The sequence below is a fragment of the Brassica napus genome, chromosome C1 (assembly GCF_020379485.1).
Source record: "Brassica napus cultivar Da-Ae chromosome C1, Da-Ae, whole genome shotgun sequence".
In the NCBI taxonomy this organism is placed as follows: Eukaryota; Viridiplantae; Streptophyta; class Magnoliopsida; order Brassicales; family Brassicaceae; genus Brassica; species Brassica napus.
The window spans coordinates 20412923-20432249 of NC_063444.1; the positions used below are offsets into that span (position 1 = coordinate 20412923).

Below are 19327 nucleotides of genomic sequence, written 5' to 3' on the forward strand. Positions count from 1 at the left end.
GTCCGGCGATAAGGGATTCATACTCAGCTTCGTTGTCCGACGCTGTGAAGCCAAAGCTGAATGATTGCCTGATGAGTTCTCCTGTCGGTGACTGCAGTTGTACTCCCGCTCCCGAACCTTTACTCGTGGATGAGCCATCTACGTGTAGGATCCAGTTTACATTTGGTAGGATGAGGTCTTGCTCCAGCTCCGGTGTTAACTCGATCAAGAAGTCGGCGAGGACCTGTGACTTTGCTGTTGTGCGATTCTTGTACAATATGCCGTGTTCACTCAGCTCCATCGCCCACTTAGTCAACCGTCCCGATTGGTTAGTGTTCTGCATAACCGTTCGGAGCGGTTGATTAGACAGTACTTCGATTGTGTATGACTGAAAGTAGGGTCGCAGTTTTCTGGCCGAGGTGACGACAGCTAAGGCCATCTTTTTCGAGTATTGGCTATCTCGTCTCTGGCTCGGTCATTCTTTTACTTGTGTAAAAGATTGGTTTTTGCTCTCCCCGATCTTCTCGAATGAGTACGCTGCTGACGGCGGAAGATGTGACAGCTATGTAGAGACACAATGTGTCGCCGGCTTCCGGCTTTGATAGTACTGGGGGGTTGTGAGATAGTGCTTGAGTTGGTTGAACACCTCCTCGCATTTTTCGTCCCAGACGAACTTCTTGTTTCCCCTTAGTAGTTCGTAGAAGGGGAGACACTTATCGGTTAATCGCGAGATGAAGCTGTTGAGAGCTGCTATACGTCCGGTTAGTCGCTGTACTTCTAGGCTGTTCTTCGGGCTGGGAAGGTCAAGGATCGCCGAGATTTGTTTGGGATTAGCTTCGATCCCTCGCTGAGTGACAATGTAGCCGAGGAATTCACCCGAGGTGACACCAAAGGTACACTTGGCCGGGTTGAGCTTCATCCCGTAGTCGTTCAAGATCTTGAAGCAGTCGCGTAAGTGTTTTAGATGATCGTCGGCTTTGAGCGATTTGACTAACATGTCGTCGATATACACCTCCATGGTGTTGCTGAGCTGATCAGCGAACATTCGGTTGATGAGTCGTTGATAAGTCGCCCCGGCGTTCTTTAGCCCGAAGGGCATCACCTTGTAGCAATAGGTCCCTCGGTCCGTGATGAATGCTGTTTTTTCGCGATCGTCAGGATGCATCAAGATCTGGTTGTATCCCGAGAAAGCATACATGAAGGTTAGGAGTTCGTTACCAGCAGTTGACTCGACGAGGCAATCGATGTGAGGAAGTGGGTAACTGTCCTTTGGGCATGCCTTGTTGAGGTCCGTGAAATCGACGCATATGCGCCATTTGCCGTTTTTCTTCTTGACGAGAACCGGATTAGCCAGCCACTCGGGATACTGGACTTCGGTAATGAAACCCACGTCGAGAAGCCTATCGACTTCTTCGTTTATAGATTTAAATCGTTCTGGCCCGAGTTTTTGTCGCTTATGTCGGATGGGTTTGAATGTTGGATCGACATGCAGTTCGTGAGAGGTAACTGCAGGGTCGATTCCCTTCATGTCGGAGGTCTTCCAGGCGAACGTCGAAGCGTTCTCTTTGATGAAAGAGATGATCCTTGAACAGATATCGTCGGACAAGTGGACGCTAACTCGGATAACTTTTGATGGATCGGACTCGTTGATTGCGACTTCACGAACTTCCTCCTTCGGGGGATAGATCTTGTGGATCGGTTTACCAACGGAGTTGACAAGGGAAGTTTGTTGTTGCATCTTGACAGTAGCGATCAGCAGTTCTCTCGCGGCTTGTTGGTCTCCGCGGATCGTCTGCGTTTTGCCATCTTTTCCAGGAAACTTGACGCATTGATGGTAAGTCGAAGGAATGGCTTTCATGGAATGCAGCCATGGTGTTCCGAGTATGGCTTTATAGGGTGCTTTTGCACGGATGACGGAGAACTTGACGGTGCGGGTTATACCACATGCGTATACCGGAAGACGAATTGTCCCGATCATTTGCTCCGAGGCTCCATTGAAGCCGGTGAGCGTGCGAGAGGAAGGTTTCATATCTCTTAAATCAATGCCCATCTTGTCGAGTGTGTCACGGAAGATGAGATCGACCGAGCTACCGGTATCGATAAGGACTTTTGTGACTAAGCATTCGCCGATATCAAGGTCGACGAGAAGAAGATCGTTATGGGGCATGTGGACGCCCTTGGTGTCGAGCACCGAAAAAGTGATCTGGTGATCATTTTCGACTGGAGGGGGCCATTTCTGAGAGGTGGTTGCTTGACGTTTGTAATCTTTGACGGCCCGAACCGAGTCTCCGCAAGGTGGTGATCCGCCCATTATGACGTTAATGTGCGGGGCTCGGTTAGCCCGCACTGATTCGAGCTGCTTCCTCAAATCGTCAGTTGTGTTCTCGAATTCGGGGGTTTCTATGGGCTGTTTCTTCTTTGATTCGAGACGTCGTCGCAGATCGAACCCTTTCGAACGGTTGAGTTGTACTCGCAGATCGTCGGTTTTCGAATTGAGCTGGTCACGAAGGTCACCAATTTGATCGACTCTCCGGGCGTTGCATTTTGAGATGGTCGCACGGAGGTCGGCGGTTCCTGTGTTTTCGTTTGTTGCGCTCTTTTATTTTAAGAGAGTGTGCAGGTCTCCGTCTGTTGCGGGGGGAGCGAGAGGTTGCTTGTCCTTACTGTTCAGTTTATCGCGCAGATCTGGTTGCGCTGTCGGGACGTCGTCTTCGGAGGAGTCACAAGGTCGAGAGAGTATGACTTCCACTCGTCGCCGGCGACGCGAGTGTTCGTCTTCTTATGAATCGTCGGCAGGGCCGACGTTGTTGACGGGAGCGCGCTCAGGGCTTGCTCTCTCCTCGATCTGGGGCGTGTTCTTCTGAGACTTCTGGGCCTTCTTCTCCTTATTCTTGCTCCAGCTTTTGCTATTTTTTAGTGTCTGAGGAGAAGCGGGCATCTGGATTGTCCCATTGGTGATTCCATCGAAAAACTGCCCGATGAGGACCTTGCATTCCTTCGTATCATGGGAATTCCTTTTGTGGTAGAGGTACCATTTTTTCGGTTCCTTGGAGTTTGAGCTCGCTGGTTCGGATGAGCTTAACTGCTTCTGAGCGGACTCTCGATCCCAGTGGTTCCATCTTTTTTCTCGCATGACAGCTGCTGATTTTGGGGATTCCTCATCGTCAACCGAGCTGACATAGCCTCGCTTTTGACTGGTGTTTCCACCGGAGGAGTGCTGTCGGGGCTCGAGGCGGGTGTCGTTTGTTCGGGCGGGTTGTTGTTTCGCTGCCGCTTCTTTTGCGAATTTCGCTCTTGTGTCTTCTTCCATGCGGATAAAGTTGTGAGAGCGAGCAATGGCGTCGGAGACAGATTTTTTCGGGTATCGGTAGAGATCCTGACGGAAAGAGGATTTGACGTGTAAGGTGTTCATCAAAGACTCAACGGCGATATGATCCGGAATATCAATCTTCGAGACAATAGCCTTGAACTTCTCCATGAAGTCGCGGAGGCTTTAGCCGTTGGCGTGAGTGAGGTTCCACAAATCTGACACGGTCGCCTCTTGGTTAGTGAACATGATATAGTTCTTGAGAAAGGCCGTCGAGAGGTCGTGGAAACAGTCGACGGAGTTCTCTCTGAGGCCGGTGAACCAAGTGAGGGCCGGTCCTTCTAGGATTTCGACGAAGAGTTGGCAAAAGCCGGCGTCTTTTTCTTCGTCGGTTAGGTTCGCGCGTCGCATCACTATGTTAAAAGACGTGACATGGGTAGAAGGGTCAGAGAGACCTTTGAAGGTGGGGAGACGGAGCTTCTCCATCTTTTGGAACCGCACACTGGTAACCTTTTGCGTAAAGGGTGTACGAAGAGACTCTGCGAGCACATGCTCGATTTGGGATGCGGACGTCGTCACCTGGTGGATCTTTGACTTGATATCGAGGACCGATTTTTTCAACGCGGCTAGTTCGCTTGTGGTGTGTGCGTTGATGTCGTTATCGGCGCTTTGGCGGTCGTTGTCCCGCGTAGGTGCTACGTCGGCTGTTCGGTTTGTTGCGAACAAGTGTCGACGATATTGCACCGTTGAAGCTTCGGCATTTGCAGCGAGAGGAGCGAGGATCTTTGCTATCGCCGTGATCTGGTCAACCAACGCCTTCTGCGCCGCCTCTTGTTGGGTGAGGCGCGCCAGGATAGTCTCCATGGACGCAGGAGGGGGCAGTGGAGTTGCTGGCGTTGGCGTAGGTGTCGCCTCTGGAGCTGGCGTCGCCTCGAGAGCTTCGCGCTCTTCGCCCGACGAAGAACTGTCATTGCTAAAAACCATCGTGCTGACGTTACTTTGCTAGAGGCCCCACGGTGGGCGCCAACTGTTTGAACGGGAAACGGTGATAAAGAAGATGTGGGTTTAACAAAGACGTCTTATTAATGGTCGGTGAGAATGTTCAGTCGGTTACAAAGAAAATGAGAAGAGTGCGACAGAAAGAAAGCCGGTGGCTAGAAGAGCTACCGGAAAAGTACAAATAACGGCGAGATGAAGCAGATGTGAAAACCCTAATCTAGCCGCCAAGGGTTAGTCAAGAGTTTCAGATCCTTCTTTCGTTGCTTCCCCTTTCCTTTATATATCGTTCTGATGCTTCATCCTTGACCTAGCTTACACCGTCTCGATGGGCTTCCCCTGCTGCGCCGAAAGGTCCGTATGCATCCGAGCAGCCACCGAGCCGAGTACTCTATAGTCGACGATGATCGACTAAAAGTACTCTAGAGACAAGCCGAGAGGCCTGACCTCTTGAGCCGACTAACCGAGCCATCGCTTTATCTAATCCGGGCCAGGCCTTCTATTCTTTGGGCCTTGTGGGGTGGTTAAATCCATCCCCTACACTTTCCAACATTTGTGAACCTACAAAAAATAAGACAACCACAAACTTACTAAACCACATCCATACACAAAAAAAAAAAAAGCTTCAAGCTTTATACAGAACAAAGGTGGTCACTATAAAATTGAGAAAAGCTTCAGGATTTATGTGCTTCAGAGAACAAGGGTCACTATTTCTTGATCAATTTTGAAATTCAATGAATCAACTTGCAGGGAGTCTTCTCACCAGGGTGACTATTTTAGAATGTTAATTTTCAGTTTTAAAAAAGAATGAGATATGTGTACATAAACATTGGTGTACATATGGATATTGTCTAAGGTTGTACATGGAGACTGATAAAACGAGAAAAAAGCATAAAACAGGAAGAATCACATGGAAGCTTAGACAATATCAAAGCACATTCCCTAATGGCATGCTCAATACATACAAGCTTTTTCAGAATAAAAAAACAAACGAGCCATTCCAAAAAATATTATATTATCAGTCAAAAAGTGTGTTTTGTGGTATATTTATTTCAAGGAATGTGCATGTGATGCTCTTATACTCTTTGGAACATTATAGCTATGTTGCAAATTGGCTGAGGATCTCATGTACATATATGTAAAATATATATACTTTGGATAAATGAATGTTTTTGGTGTACATGAATATCTAGATTGATCGTGGTTTAAAATTTTAGAACACATGAATATATAAAAGTTTTCGAAGTGTACACATAGTGTGTTATGTGGTGTACACATATTGTACTATCCACATGTACAGTTGGATGACTATATCCACGTGTACAACATGTAATCGATGTCCTCTTGTACACTGCAAACCACAATGAAGTTTGCATCCATGGCTTCAAACGTATCAACTCAAACTCATCCACTTGTACACTGCAAACCATAGATAGACAGTGGTTCGAATTTGGTCTATGCAGACAAATGAATAAGACCTTTAATCATCAAGCGGTTACAAAGTGAGAAAATCATAACAATTCTAGAAAAACAAAACCAAATACGAACCTTTAGCAACTCATCAGCTAAATAACAACAGATGTAATCATGTAACTACCTTTGGCAAAAGCAAATATGAACCTTTATTACTCTATGGTGGAAAACACAACGAGATAATATTCAAGTGAATCTCAACACTGTATCCTAACACAGAAAATGAGCTTGCAGTTATTATAACAATAATAATTTATTGGTCTCATCACCATGAGAGTTGTGAACAAATTTCTCTTGCATGTTTCCTCACCAACATGCTCTATCATATGTCTTCTCTGAGCTTTGCCGTCTCAACTCGCACATGGGATGAATTGGGAGTGAACCGACCCAAGACGGTGAAGCTATCCAACGGTGATTGTGGTATTCGCGGCATGGACGAGATTACTCTCTTCTTCATCTTCTCTTTGCATCCATTAGAAACGCATTGGGAATGGTTCATCGGAGACGACGAGATTCCCCAGTTAGCAGCGACATCGCTTCCGATTATGGATTTATGCGAGATCAAAATTCTTCTATGCAATTAAGTTATCTCACCCACCAATTAAAATTTTCTCAATCTGATATTTAGAATGTGAGATATGAGAGAGGAGAGAGGGAGAAGAAGGATTTTTGGTCCAAGAGTATGGAAGGTTTTCACGGCGGAAGAAGATCTAATGAATATTTGAATTAAAAAAAGTTATTTTTAAGAGATAAAATATGTTGAATCTGAACCATTGGATCTAAAATCAACTAGAAACAAACTAAGTTAATGAATGCAAGTGGGTTTGGTTAGAATAAGTGTCCCAGGAAAACAAAGTGACTCACAATGTAATAATAAATTTGAAAAGTGACATAAATGTTTCAATTTTTAATTAACCATTGCACCTATTTGATGTACGACCTTGTCGTATATGTATATGCATGTGATTATGTGAAAATGGTTTACCAACCATGAGAGCGACGGTGCGTGGAGTTTAGATGAGAATTTCTACCTTGCGATCTTCATTGTCACGCTTCTTTGGTGGCTCGAGTGAGGTTTGTGTCTCTTGGCTGGGTTTTTATGTCCAGGGTTTTGGATCTGTCTAGAGCCTCTCTGCTTTTGGGAGATCATGTTGTTGGTTCTCAGTTATGGGTGTGTGTGAGGTGCTTCTTCTTTCGGTGTTGTCGTCTGAGCTTGGAGGTTCCTGCGGCAGCACGTAACGAGTCACGAGACAGCATCCGCGTCTCATTGGTGGTCTCTGTCCTCCAGAGTCGAGCTCTTGACTGTGACAGCGCGTAAGTCTCTCTCTTTCCTGCAATAAAGGCATCATCTTTTTGGAGTTGTAACTTCTGTGAAAGCGGTATGGTCTGTAGAGTGTGGATAGGAGGTAGTTTGACACTCGGTTCTCTAACTAGTTCGAAGGTTGCTCTTTTCCGGAGGAGTTGTTTCTGATATGTCTCACTGATCTTCTTGTTCGGTGGTTTAAATGGGTGTATACGGTCTTGGGTTTGGAGGGTTGGAGGCAGCAATCTCCAGTTCACCGTCCCGAACGACGGAACCGCCTATCTGTGGACTCTTCCTCGTGCTGCCGGTGGGGCGATGTTGAATGGGTTTGCATCATCGTGATGTATTTCTTTGTGGATGTGTTGATGATTGAGTCTCTTGGAAGCTGTAGGTCTTTACCCATTGCTTCAAGGTTTGAACATGCAGAGAGCGAGCCTGAAGAAGGCCAAAACAACGAGATGGATCACTAGCAGCAGAGAGGATAGTCGAAATTCACGACAATACCTAAAGATATCAATTACTAAGATAGAGAATGGAGCGAACCTGATGGTAATTTGGAGCACTTTCGATCCAAGGATTCACGGACTTGTTCTGACAAGCTGGGAGATAATCGCTCTTGAGGATCGTCTTCTTCCCAAGCAACAATCCATCTCTCACCTTCGTCATCCCGCTTTGCCTCGCCGGAATCGTAGGTCTAAACAGTCAATTGAATCGCGCTTCGCGACTCAAGGTTCTGGCGCGAGAGTCTCTGATATAGATGAAGAAGGCTTGTGAGAAATGTAACATAGAGAAAGGAGCTCTCACACACTCTAACTTCCTTCTTCAATTAGTCGCTTTGTTTTTACACTATGATGGAAAGGGTACTAAATAAACATTACAAGTTTTTTTACATCATCATCATCATCATCATCAAAGTAGTAACTCCAATTAACATAACCTTGATTAAACTAGTTGTTAATTAAAATTTAGCAACACACTGTGATTCTTTTCTTTATATATTAGAATGTAGTCGCTGAAATTAGTCACTCTCTTACACCATCCCCAAAACGGTAAATTAAAATTTCAAATGCAATTTTTCTCCTTTATTATTTATTACAAGGGAGTAGATTTCGAAATAGAAGAACTTTTTTTCTTACCTTTGATTTCACTCGCCTTTTTAATCAGTCCTCTTATCAACATTAAAAACTAATCTATTTTACAAGTTTTTTTCAAATACCACTAGGATTTTTCCGAGTATCATGAGAAAGAATTTTAAATTGTTCTTAAAACGAATCCTCTTTTCAACATAAGAAAAAAAAATGTGAAGTATCATGAGAAAGAATTTTACTAGTGATTTGGTAGCATAGTGATATTGTGAGGATTCATGTTTTTTCCTTTGTCATGGTTTAAATTTCTTAGTAAAGAATTATTTATATTGAAATTTATTTTGGATACATCTCTTACTTATTAGTAGAAACATATTTTGGGATTAACTTTAACTAGGTGGTGATATACACCTTTCGCTGAGTGAATAAACTAAAATAAATTATAATTTTTAATTCGTAGGTATTAAAAAGTAAAAAATGCATATTAACTCAATATATAAAAACTGTCCATTATGAAATTTATTATAAAATTATTATGATATACAAATCAATGCAAAACAAACAAGTTGGGCTTCCTAGAAATCTCTAATTGAACATTTAATTATTTAAATATTTGAAAAGTATACAGCATCAAATATTTGTCCATAAATACTCTAAATCTTTGGTTACTTTCATATATCCCTTTAAATCATGCTCATAAAAACATACAATACCAAAAATATATGCGAAAAATCACATTTATGAAAATTTCATAATATCAAAACAATCTGCAAATATAGTTATCTAAATTATGGAAAGAAAACATTTGAATTCCCATAATCAAAATAACACTAAACTAATTAAAATATCAATGTGTTCCAATAGAAAAATATAGCTTAATCAAGACATGAATGGCGTTATTTCCGATTCATTCGCAAATTTAAAATTTTCATCTCTAATTATTTGTTTATTAATATTTATGAAGACTTCATAATTATAAAGTATTGGTGCTTAAGTTAAGAGATTGAATTTATTATGTCCTTATTTGTTTTAATTTTTCTGTACTATCAGTAAAAGTTTTCTTTTACAATAAATTCTTACACCGAAAAATTGTATAAAAGATCATTTAGAAAAAAGCATGTAAAAAATTACCAACGTATAATGTCCTATTGGCATAAGACTTAATACTATGCATGATCAAAATAATATAGGGTGATATGATTTCTTGGGCATGCTAATCTTATGTATATCATTCTAAATTTATCAGACCCATACGGAAACTACATTACTTACTTACATACAAAAAACATACATATATCGTTGGGAACATATAGCATAATATATAATACAAAAATATAAATACTATGCTAACTTAGAATAAATAATCACTTATGTACAATAATACAGCATATACATCTAAAAATATTGGGGTTAGTTTGGGTTTAATTATTGGGATAGAGAACCGAAAAATGGATATTTTGAATTAGTTAATGACCGAAATCGAAATACAATTCGAATATGCCATATATAAAACTGTCAACACACCCTCGTTAGTTCGAGTTTGCAGGGAAATGAAGAAAAATGCATAAAATGAAACATATATTAAATCATTTTCTAGTATTATTTGGCAATATCATTACATGTAATTAGTTTAGGCAAGAGACAGCTATTCAGTAAATGAGGTGAATTCTAGTGATGACACCTAAACAATGACAATTTGGTTAATCACACACATGAAAACAATGTTTAATGTTAATAATGCATCTCAGATAATAAAAAGAAAATTTTGTAAGTTATTTACACTCATGCAGAATATGAGCGGTGGAATCAGCTGACCCCACTATTTTGTTAAAAATATATTTTTTTACTTAATAAATTTTTATTGATCCAATTTAAAATGAAAATTTGATCCATTGTAAAAATTTGATTCCAGTAGAAACTTTAAAGAAAATTCTGGTTCTGCCAGTGCACTCATGACTCATGTCTTGTTGAAGTGACAAGCCCACGGTGATTCTTAGCCTATCTATATTTTCCCTCTCTTTACTAGCCTAATTACAAAACCTGTCATTGTTATTATATTCATCTATTGTCATTATCTCTTTTAAAATATAAAACTTGCTATACAACATACGAGCTTTAAAATAATTTTTGGCTTTTGGCCATTGAGTTTTAAAATATACATCTAACTTGATAATTCAAATCAAGTAAAGCGACATGTTCCTTTTACATAGATTATAAACAGAGATTTACCGAAACATTAACAACATACATATGACGTGATGTTAGTTTTGCAGAAAACCATTAAATTCTATTGGTCACAAGAACAGTTTATAGAAAAATATAATATTTAAATCATGACCAGTTCTTTATTTTTTTTTTATTTTTTTTGCTAAATATGTAAATATCATTTCCAGAAATGAACAAAATAAACTACAATAAGTATTGACAAATTGTAAAACCTAAAAATTGGTTCCACGGCAAAAAAAAAAAGCTAAAAACATGGAAGAAAACTATCATCGGTAGAACCGAAAACTTCAGCTTGTAAGCATCCACCTTGAGATATAGCGATAGGGATTGTAAACCTTGAGTAGAGACTCTAGCCAAGGCTAACACTAACGAGAAGCTTGGTACGAGTGCAAACCGATTGCAATCATATAGGAAGTTGGTTCATCTGGCAGCAATAAAAAAGAACCAAGAAGGTACTAACGTCAAGACAACACAAACTCACGGGGCTTAATAGCAGGAGCTCACTCACAAAGAAAGCCGCATCTCCACTCCAAAGTACCGACCACAGGAGCTTAATAACAGGAATCCCAGCGAGGAGTCGCATCTCCACTCGACTCGAGCTTAATAGCAGGAGCTCACACACAAGGAGTCGCATCTACACTCGACCCAAGCTTAATAGAAGGAACTCACACACTAGAGGAGTCGCATCTCCACTCCGAGCCAGAAACAAAGAAGCTTAATAGCAGGAGCTCACAGGAGAGGAAAGCCGCATCTCCACACACCGAAGCCTTACTACATCCTCCCACAGCTAAACAACACAGAAAGCAAGACCACAACCAAGAAAACCTGCACAGTTCGCAACAATGGAGACGAGACCATCATGCATACACAACACTTCAACAAACCGACATTAGCGAGAAAGAAAAGCAACTCATAGAACAAAATAATAAGACGGACAGGGAAGAAGCTGCGTCAAAGATCAGAAAGATGAGACCTACACAAGGAAGCCAAAAATCACAGCCTGCCAATAAAAGTCCCAACACAGGGCCATTGACACTGGGATGGCCTGTAACACCCGTATTTTCCGAAATAACTTAAATAAATAAAAAGTCTGAAATCTCCATTTATTACTTCTCAAAAGTCAATTCGAAAGTTATAAATCCAATAAATAACCATAAATGTAATAAAAGAGATAATTCATGAAGTATCGATAAAATCATAAAACCTCAAGTCTGAAAAAGAAAGAAATAAAACTCCCAAAGCACAAATCCGATAGCAATCACTCCTGCTCGTCAGTCTCACCTGAAAGGGAAGAAAAGGAGGGGTGAGTAACAGGAGAGTTACTCCGTGAGGTATGGAATGCTAAACCGCAAACCACTGACTCAGTACATAGCACTACGACCATGTAGGCCTAGCTCTAGCATGAAACAAACACAATGTCTAATACACCACATAAAACATCCAATGCGCTGATAGTACATGCTACTCTATGCACCCCACATTTCCTCATAAGAATATATGTATATCTCCAGGCGTATAGTAGTCCATCTCTGCACTCCCACAATCTGCGCGTCGGCGGCTTACACAAACGTCTTTGTGCACCCGCAATCACACTGTTCGTCGATGGCTTACACAAATGTCTTTGTGCACCCGCAATCACACTGCTTGTCAGCGGTTTACACAAACGTCTTTGTGCACCCGCAATCACACTGCTCGTCGGCGGCTTACACAAACGTCTTTGTGCAATCCACACAAACGGACTTATATATATATATATACATATATAGCAGTTTTAGCATCACTCAATTCATTCAACCGTTGAATCATCTATTATCCTATTTCCGGTTTAACAATCAATAATAATAATAAACAAACAAGACTCTCAAACAGACTCAATTCACATAGACAGATCAAGTTTCGAAACTAGACTTTCCATAATAGTAGTACTAAACTAGCTCGGGATTTAACGAAGTAGCCCTAACCTTAGTCATTGGCTGGAATGATCGACTGAAGATGGTCAACTGCAACACAAGAGACAACGACTTAGGCTCAGAGTCTCAGGAAATAAAGTTTCCAAAAATGAAAACTTTCCAAAAATAGCAACTTTCCTAATATAACTTATTTCCTAAATTAGAAACTTTCCTAAAATATTCCTATAACTATAAATAAGGAGGCAACAAACTTACTAGAAAAATCCGCCGGAAGCTCGACCAGAAATCCCACCGGAAGCTCGCCCATAAATCTCGCCGGAAGCTCATCCGGAAATCCCACCGGAAAATTCACTAATAACTGGTCGTCGAATAATTCAACAACAACTCGTCACGCGCAAAGAAATACTTTGACTTGATGAGAATAAAGAGAAAGAGTGGAGCTTTTTATATAAGAAAAGGGAAGTGAGGTAGGTTTTCTAAACTTCCAATGTGGGACAAAATAAAAAGAAGAGTTTTGGGTTTTAATTAATAAAAACAAATGGGCTTTCCCACATTGGGTCACAGTCGTTACAATTCTTCCATACTTAATCAGAATTCGGGACGAATTCCAAGACGGAACCCGAGAAAAACTTCAACGAATACGAAGGAGAGAAGAACACGAGATGAAAACAAAGGAAACAAACAGAAACTTGATTTTCATCCACACCAAAAGAAAAAGTCAGAAACACTAACGACTAAACGAATGATTATGGACACAAGGGTGTCACTTTTATTTTGAAATTCCCAATCCCCAACAAACATTGAAAATCGCTGAAATCTGAGTCCCCTAAATCGCCATCCCGGATCGGAGCCGGGACGGAACCCCGCTCTGATACCAAATTGTAACACCCGTATTTTCCGAAATAACTTAAATAAATAAAAAAATCTGAAATCTCCATTTATTACTTCTCAAAAGTCAACTCGAAAGTCATAAATCCAATAAATAACCATAAATGTAATAAAAGAGATAATTCATGAAGTATCGATAAAATCAAAAAACCTCAAGTCTGAAAAAGAAAGAAATAAAACTCCCAAAGCACAAAGACGATAGCAATCACTCATGCTCGTCAGTCTCACCTGAAAGGGAAGAAAAGGAGGGGTGAGTAACAGGAGAGTTACTCCGTGAGGTATGGAATGCTAAACCGCAAACCAGTGACTCAGTACATAGCACTACGACCATGTAGGCCTAGCTCTAGCATGAAACAAACACAATGTCTAATACACCACATAAAACATCCAATGCGCTGATAGTACATGCTACTCTATGCACCCCACATTTCCTCATAAGAATATATGTATATCTCCAGGCGTATAGTAGTCCATCTCTGCACTCCCACAATCTGCGCGTCGGCGGCTTACACAAACGTCTCTGTGCACCCGCAATCACATTGTTCGTCGACGGCTTACACAAACGTCTCTGTGCACCCGCAATCACACTGCTTGTCAGCGGTTTACACAAACGTCTTTGTGCACCCGCAATCCACACAAACGGACTTATATATTTATATATATATATAGCAGTTTTAACATCACTCATTTCATTCAACCGTTGAATCCTCTATTATCCTATTTCCGGTTTAACAATCAATAATAATAATAAACAAACAAGACTCTCAAACAGACTCAATTCACATAGACAGATCATGTTTCAAAACTAGACTTTCCATAATAGTAGTACTAAACTAGCTCGGGATTTAACGGAGTAGCCCTCACCTTAGTCATTGGCTGGAATGATCGACTGAAGATGGTCAACTGCAACACAAGAGACAACGACTTAGGCTCAGAGTCTCAGGAAATAAAGTTTCCAAAAATGAAAACTTTCCAAAAATAGCAACTTTCCTATAATAGAAACTTCCCTAATATAACTTATTTCCTAAATTAGAAACTTTTCTAAAATATTCCTATAACTAGAAATAAGGAGGCAACAAACTTGCTAGAAAAATCCGCCGGAAGCTCGACCAGAAATCCCACCGGAAGCTCGCCCATAAATCTCGCCGGAAGCTCATCCGGAAATTCCACCGGAAAATTAACTAATAACTGGTCGTCGAATAATTCAACAACAATTCGTCACGCGCAAAGAAATACTTTGACTTGATGAGAATAAAGAGAAAGGGTGGAGCTTCTTATATAAGAAAAGGGAAGTGAGGTAGGTTTTCTAAACTTCCAATGTGGGACAAAATAAAAAGAAGGGTTTTGGGTTTTAATTAATAAAAACAAATGGGCTTTCCCACATTGGGTCACAGTCGTTACAATTCTTCCCTACTTAATCGGAATTCGAGACGAATTCCAAGACGGAACCCGAGTCTGAAAAAGAAAGAAATAAAACTCTCAAAGCACAAATCCGATAGCAATCACTCATGCTCGTCAGTCTCACCTGAAAGGGAAGAAAAGGAGGGGTAAGTATCAGGGGAGTTACTCCGTGAGGTATGGGAAGCTAAACCGCAAACCACTGACTCAGTACACAGCACTACGACCATGTAGGCCTAACTCTAGCATGAAACAAACACAGTGTCTAATACACCACATAAAACATCCAATGCACTGATAGTACATGCTACTCTATGCACCCCGCAATTCCTCATATGGATATATGTATATCTCCAGGCGTACAGTAGTCCATCTCTGCACTCCCACAATCTGCGCGTCGGCGGCTTACACAAACGTCTTTGTGCACCCGCAATCACACTGCTCGTCGGCGGCTTACACAAACGTCTCTGTGCACCCGCAATCATACTGCTCGTCGGCGGCTTACACAAACGTCTTTGTGCACCGCAATCACACTGCTCGTCAGCGGCTTACACAAACGTCTTTGTGCACCCGCAATCCACACAAACTTATATATATAGCATTTTTAACATCACTCAATTCATCCAACCGTTGAATCCTCTATTATCATATTTCCGGTTTAACAATCAATAATAATAATAAACAAACAAGACTCTCAAACAGACTCAATTCACAGAGACAGATCATGTTTCGAAACTAGACTTTCCATAATAGTAGTACTAAACTAGCTCGAGATTTAACGGAGTAGCCCTCACTTTAGTCACTGGCTGGAATGATCGACGGAAGATGGTCAACTACAACACAAGAGACAACGACTTAGGCTCAGAGTCTCAGGAAATAAAATTTCCAAAAATGAAATCTTTCCTAAAATAGCAACTTTCCTAAAATTGAAATTTCCCTAATTTAACTTATTTACTAAATTAGAAACTTTCCTAAAATATTCCTATAACTAGAAATAAGGAAACAACAAACTTACTAGAAAAATCCGCCGGAAACTCGTCCAGAAATCCCACCGGAAACTCACCCATAAATCTCGCCGGAAGCTCACCTGGAAATCCCACCGGAAAATTCACTAGTGACTGGTCGTCGAATAATTCAACAACTCGTCACACGCAGAGAAATACTTTGACTTGATGAGAATAAAAAAAAAAGAGTGGAGCTTCTTATACAAGAGAAGGGAGATAAGTTTTCTAAACTTCCGATTAAAAGAAAGGTTTTAAGTTTTAATTAATAAAAACAAATGGATTTTCACACCTTGTGTCACGGTCGTTACATGGCCATGGAAAATAATGCAACGCCACCAAGAACAAAACGGCCACCCCGTCAAACCCAGGGACTTCGTGAGCAGATCTAAGCGGCAACGGCGACGAACAACACCAGGACAGCAAGCATATTGACAAGAGAGAGAGAGGAGAGCAGGAGGCTAAGAGAAGAGAGGGAGTCGGAGGTCCGGCGCCGGCGGACGTACCACCACGCGCTGGTGAAATAAGAGAAGGAATTTTGTCTTCACGGGTAGATAGGAGAGAGAGTGCTTTTTTTTATCTTCTCGTGAGCGCACTACTTGTTCTTTATTCTTAATATATAGACATCAGTTAAATCGTGACCGGTCATTTTTCCATCTTCTCCCGCAAACCTAAGCAAATACCATTCTATATAAATCATTTTAATCATGACTGATGAGGTCGTTCAAAAAAAAAAATATGACTGATGCGTTCTTTAATTCTTCTTAATACATAAGACATGATTTTAGTTTTTCGTGACTTCTTCATTCCTTCATACAAGTAATAAGAAAACCTTATATCATAATTAATTCATGAGTTCCTTGCTGCTGAACATTAGTTCATTTTCAAAAAATAAATCATCAGAGTGCAGTCAAAAACCAAGAATGCATGTATACATACCATATAGTTGTGAGTAATTTATTTCTTAGTTATTATTATTATTATTATTATTATTATTATTATTATATTATTATCATCATCATCATCAAGTGTATTAAATTTCTTCAGTTTATCAAAGTGAATTCAGTTCAACATAACCTTATGAATTGAAACTGGTCTTCAAATGGTATGAGATTCTATGCACGACATTTAAGAATGTTAATCAATCTCCTATATATTATTTGAGAATCTTTTAAAAAATTGTAATCTCAATTTTGTATTAATTATAAAATGAACTTATTTAATTAGTTAGAAACATTCAAGAAGGCGACGTGAAACCCATGAACCCCCAACCTGCGAAAAAGAAGGCAAAACCATAATCAAACTTTCGACGTGAAATTGGGCGAGCTCGTAGTGAATCGTCGCAAATAGAGAAGCTCTGGCGCCCTCTTGTCTCCTCTTCACTAACCCTTCTCCCGCTCTCACCATGGAATTTGGGATTGAAGCTCCTCTGTCTTCGTCACCTACAGAAAAAATCAAACGATGGCGCAGACCCTGTCGTTGATTCTCTGTCTCTGCCTCTGTCTGCCATGTCGTCTCCTACTCTGCTGACCGCGTCGACTCTAACTGAAACAATCGATGGTGGCTCTCTTTCTCTACCCTCTCGACCTTGGAGGTGTCAGTCTCTTTGTCTACGCCTGATTCAGCTTCCCAAATCCAGGCCATTGATTCTCCTCTAGGCTCAGATAAAGCTCTTGCTCAAGCTACTGACTCTCTTTCTTTGTCGACTGAAAATGTCAACGTTCCCTTAAGCAACACTTTGTCCACCAGATTTCAGCAGGTAGCAACGACTCAAGATGTCAACAAATCGCAAGCACATCCATAAGCAACGCTTTGTCCACCAGATTTCAGCAGGTAGCAACGACTCAAGATGTCAACAAATCGCAAGCACGTCCATCTGAAACTGCTCCTTAGGACACAACTAAGCATGTTCCTACTTTAGGAGCTTGGGTAAAGCCCCTCTTCTTTAAACCTCATGCCACTCCTCCTGAACCAAGTACCCTCGAGATTATGATCCTGCTCTAGTCGGAACTCAGTTAGCTGCTCTCTGGCCATCCTTAAATGATGAGATCTTGAATAAGAAACCAAAGAGCAAGCATCCAACTCGTACTCTTCAGCCTCCGATTGAAAAGCTTCCACCACCAGAACTAAAAGCAGATGGTAGTCTTCGATTCCCGTGGGCTGCGAGATTAAGCCCTCAGTCATGGAATCTATATCGGGCAGCCACCCTGACTTACAAACTGGATGGTACTCCTGAGGTGTCTATTCCTTCTAAAGTTCTTAAGCTAGTCCCTAAGAATAAGGATGAGTATATCATAGGCAAGTTCCATAGGTGTTCTCTACCGCCAGGTGGTTTGGTTCATGCGGTGGTTAATAGAATATGGGGAAGAAGCTATAAGATAAGCTGTAAGAAAATTGGTGAATCATCCTTCATGTTTCATATCCCTCACGAACCTAATCTTCATTGGGTGATTCAGCGTGGGGTTTGGCATATTGATGATTGTTTACTCTTTGTTCTCCTTTAGACTCCAGAAGGCTCTTTCAAAATTCTTGAAATCTCTACACTTCCGGTCTGGGTCAATTTGAAGAACATTCCTGATTGTTGCTACTCTAGATTAGGGATCAGTCATGTTGCTTCAGGGCTGGGTGAACGGATTCTTACCCATAAACCTTGACTTGATCCTGCCAGCATGGGAAAAGCAAAGATTTTAGTTGAGATGGAGTTGGATATAGATTTCCCGAAGCTTATTGCTCTTGATGATAAACAAGGTAACATATTTCTTGTTAATGTTGAGTACACGTGGATTCCATCAACGTGTGAGAGATGTGGTAATCTTGGCCATAAAGCTAAGAGGTGCCTCTTGCCTCCGAAGCCGACTAGTGATCCAACCTTGCAGCATCAGGCAACATATGTTCATAGTGAGAACCCTGTTGTGGATATTGATCTTATCTTAACACAAAAGGACTCCTCGACATCTACTCCAGAAGTGTTTCAGAATACTACCAGCGAGTTAGATGGACAAGGAGTTACTGTCCCCATTCCTGCTTTACCCAGTGTGGAGGATGTTGATGACCTCCCTTCAGGTACTTCAGTTCTTTCGGATGGTACTGAAAACCTTATACTTGGTGCTTTATCCACTTCTTCTCACTTGCGACAAGAGAAGCCAGTTGGTCTTTTAAACTCAGTTACCACTTTGCCCACAATAGTAGATTCATCATCTACTCCCATTGTTACACTTATTATGGAATTTTTTTCCATCAAGCAGTACCAACACTGAGGTCCTTGGATCTTTCGTTGTTGGTCCTTTAACTACAGATTTCTAACCATTGTGTATTTGAGAGTCCTCTCGTTCTACGGTGGTAGGAGATGGGGATGAAGTTGAGATTGAGCCTTCAAGTTCGTTCGGCTTGACTAAAGGTGGGAGGGAGTCAAAACCTCATATCAAGTATGAAAACATGGAATGGAAGACAGTTCGAGAGAGAGGGAAGCGTGGTCGTCGTGGCCGTGGTTCCTATCATTAGTTATTGTCTTTCATAGCTTTGTTTTATTTAATCTCTACCTTTGTTGTCTCATTGGTTTGAGATTCTATCTTCCATGAAACAAGTTGTTTCATGTATACTTTTCCAAACTATAAGATCTTTTGGTCTTTATCTTGTAATGTTTTATGTTTTAATTTGAAAGCCTTTAGTTAAAAAAACTTGCTTATATGTCATTTCCAAGCATTTTCTAATTGCTGATGTGTCACATTTATACAGAGTTTAGACAAACCTTAGCATAATTT

At 40.9% G+C, this 19327-nt stretch overlaps 2 protein-coding genes and 1 long non-coding RNA gene across 4 annotated transcripts; 1 reads left to right on the top strand and 2 right to left on the bottom strand.

Annotated features, from left to right (window-relative positions):
- Positions 1 to 541: 541 nt before the first annotated feature.
- On the bottom strand, positions 542 to 2290 carry LOC125579875. The gene has a single exon (XM_048743770.1). The coding sequence runs from the start codon at positions 2288 to 2290 to the stop codon at positions 542 to 544; it is 1749 nt and encodes a 582-aa protein (XP_048599727.1).
- Positions 2291 to 7630: 5340 nt separating this feature from the next.
- Positions 7631 to 16236, bottom strand: LOC106382568. Of its 2 annotated transcripts, none has more exons than XR_007318572.1 (3): positions 15859 to 16236; positions 15581 to 15652; positions 7631 to 11650 (listed from the first exon to the last, which is right to left on the bottom strand). It is a non-coding gene; the product is annotated as an uncharacterized LOC106382568 (long non-coding RNA). The 2 variants fall into 2 exon arrangements; XR_001276907.3 differs by lacking the exon at positions 7631 to 11650 and adding an exon at positions 14498 to 14692 and having other exon boundaries at positions 15859 to 16232.
- A 1999-nt stretch (positions 16237 to 18235) lies between these two features.
- On the top strand, positions 18236 to 19067 carry LOC111201824. The gene is made up of 2 exons (XM_022694160.1): positions 18236 to 18629; positions 18910 to 19067. Exons 1-2 carry the CDS (start codon positions 18236 to 18238, stop codon positions 19065 to 19067), a joined length of 552 nt encoding a protein of 183 aa, XP_022549881.1.
- Positions 19068 to 19327: the final 260 nt, after the last annotated feature.

Excerpts from the sequence above, each read along its gene's own strand:
- LOC111201824 (XM_022694160.1), top strand. The coding sequence starts at position 18,236 with ATGGGAAAAGCAAAGATTTTAGTTGAGATGGAGTTGGATATAGATTTC. Across the intron at positions 18,630-18,909 it reads TGTTGATGACCTCCCTTCAG|GAGATGGGGATGAAGTTGAG; the intron begins GTACTTCAGTTC and ends CTACGGTGGTAG.
- LOC125579875 (XM_048743770.1), bottom strand. The coding sequence starts at position 2,290 with ATGGGCGGATCACCACCTTGCGGAGACTCGGTTCGGGCCGTCAAAGAT.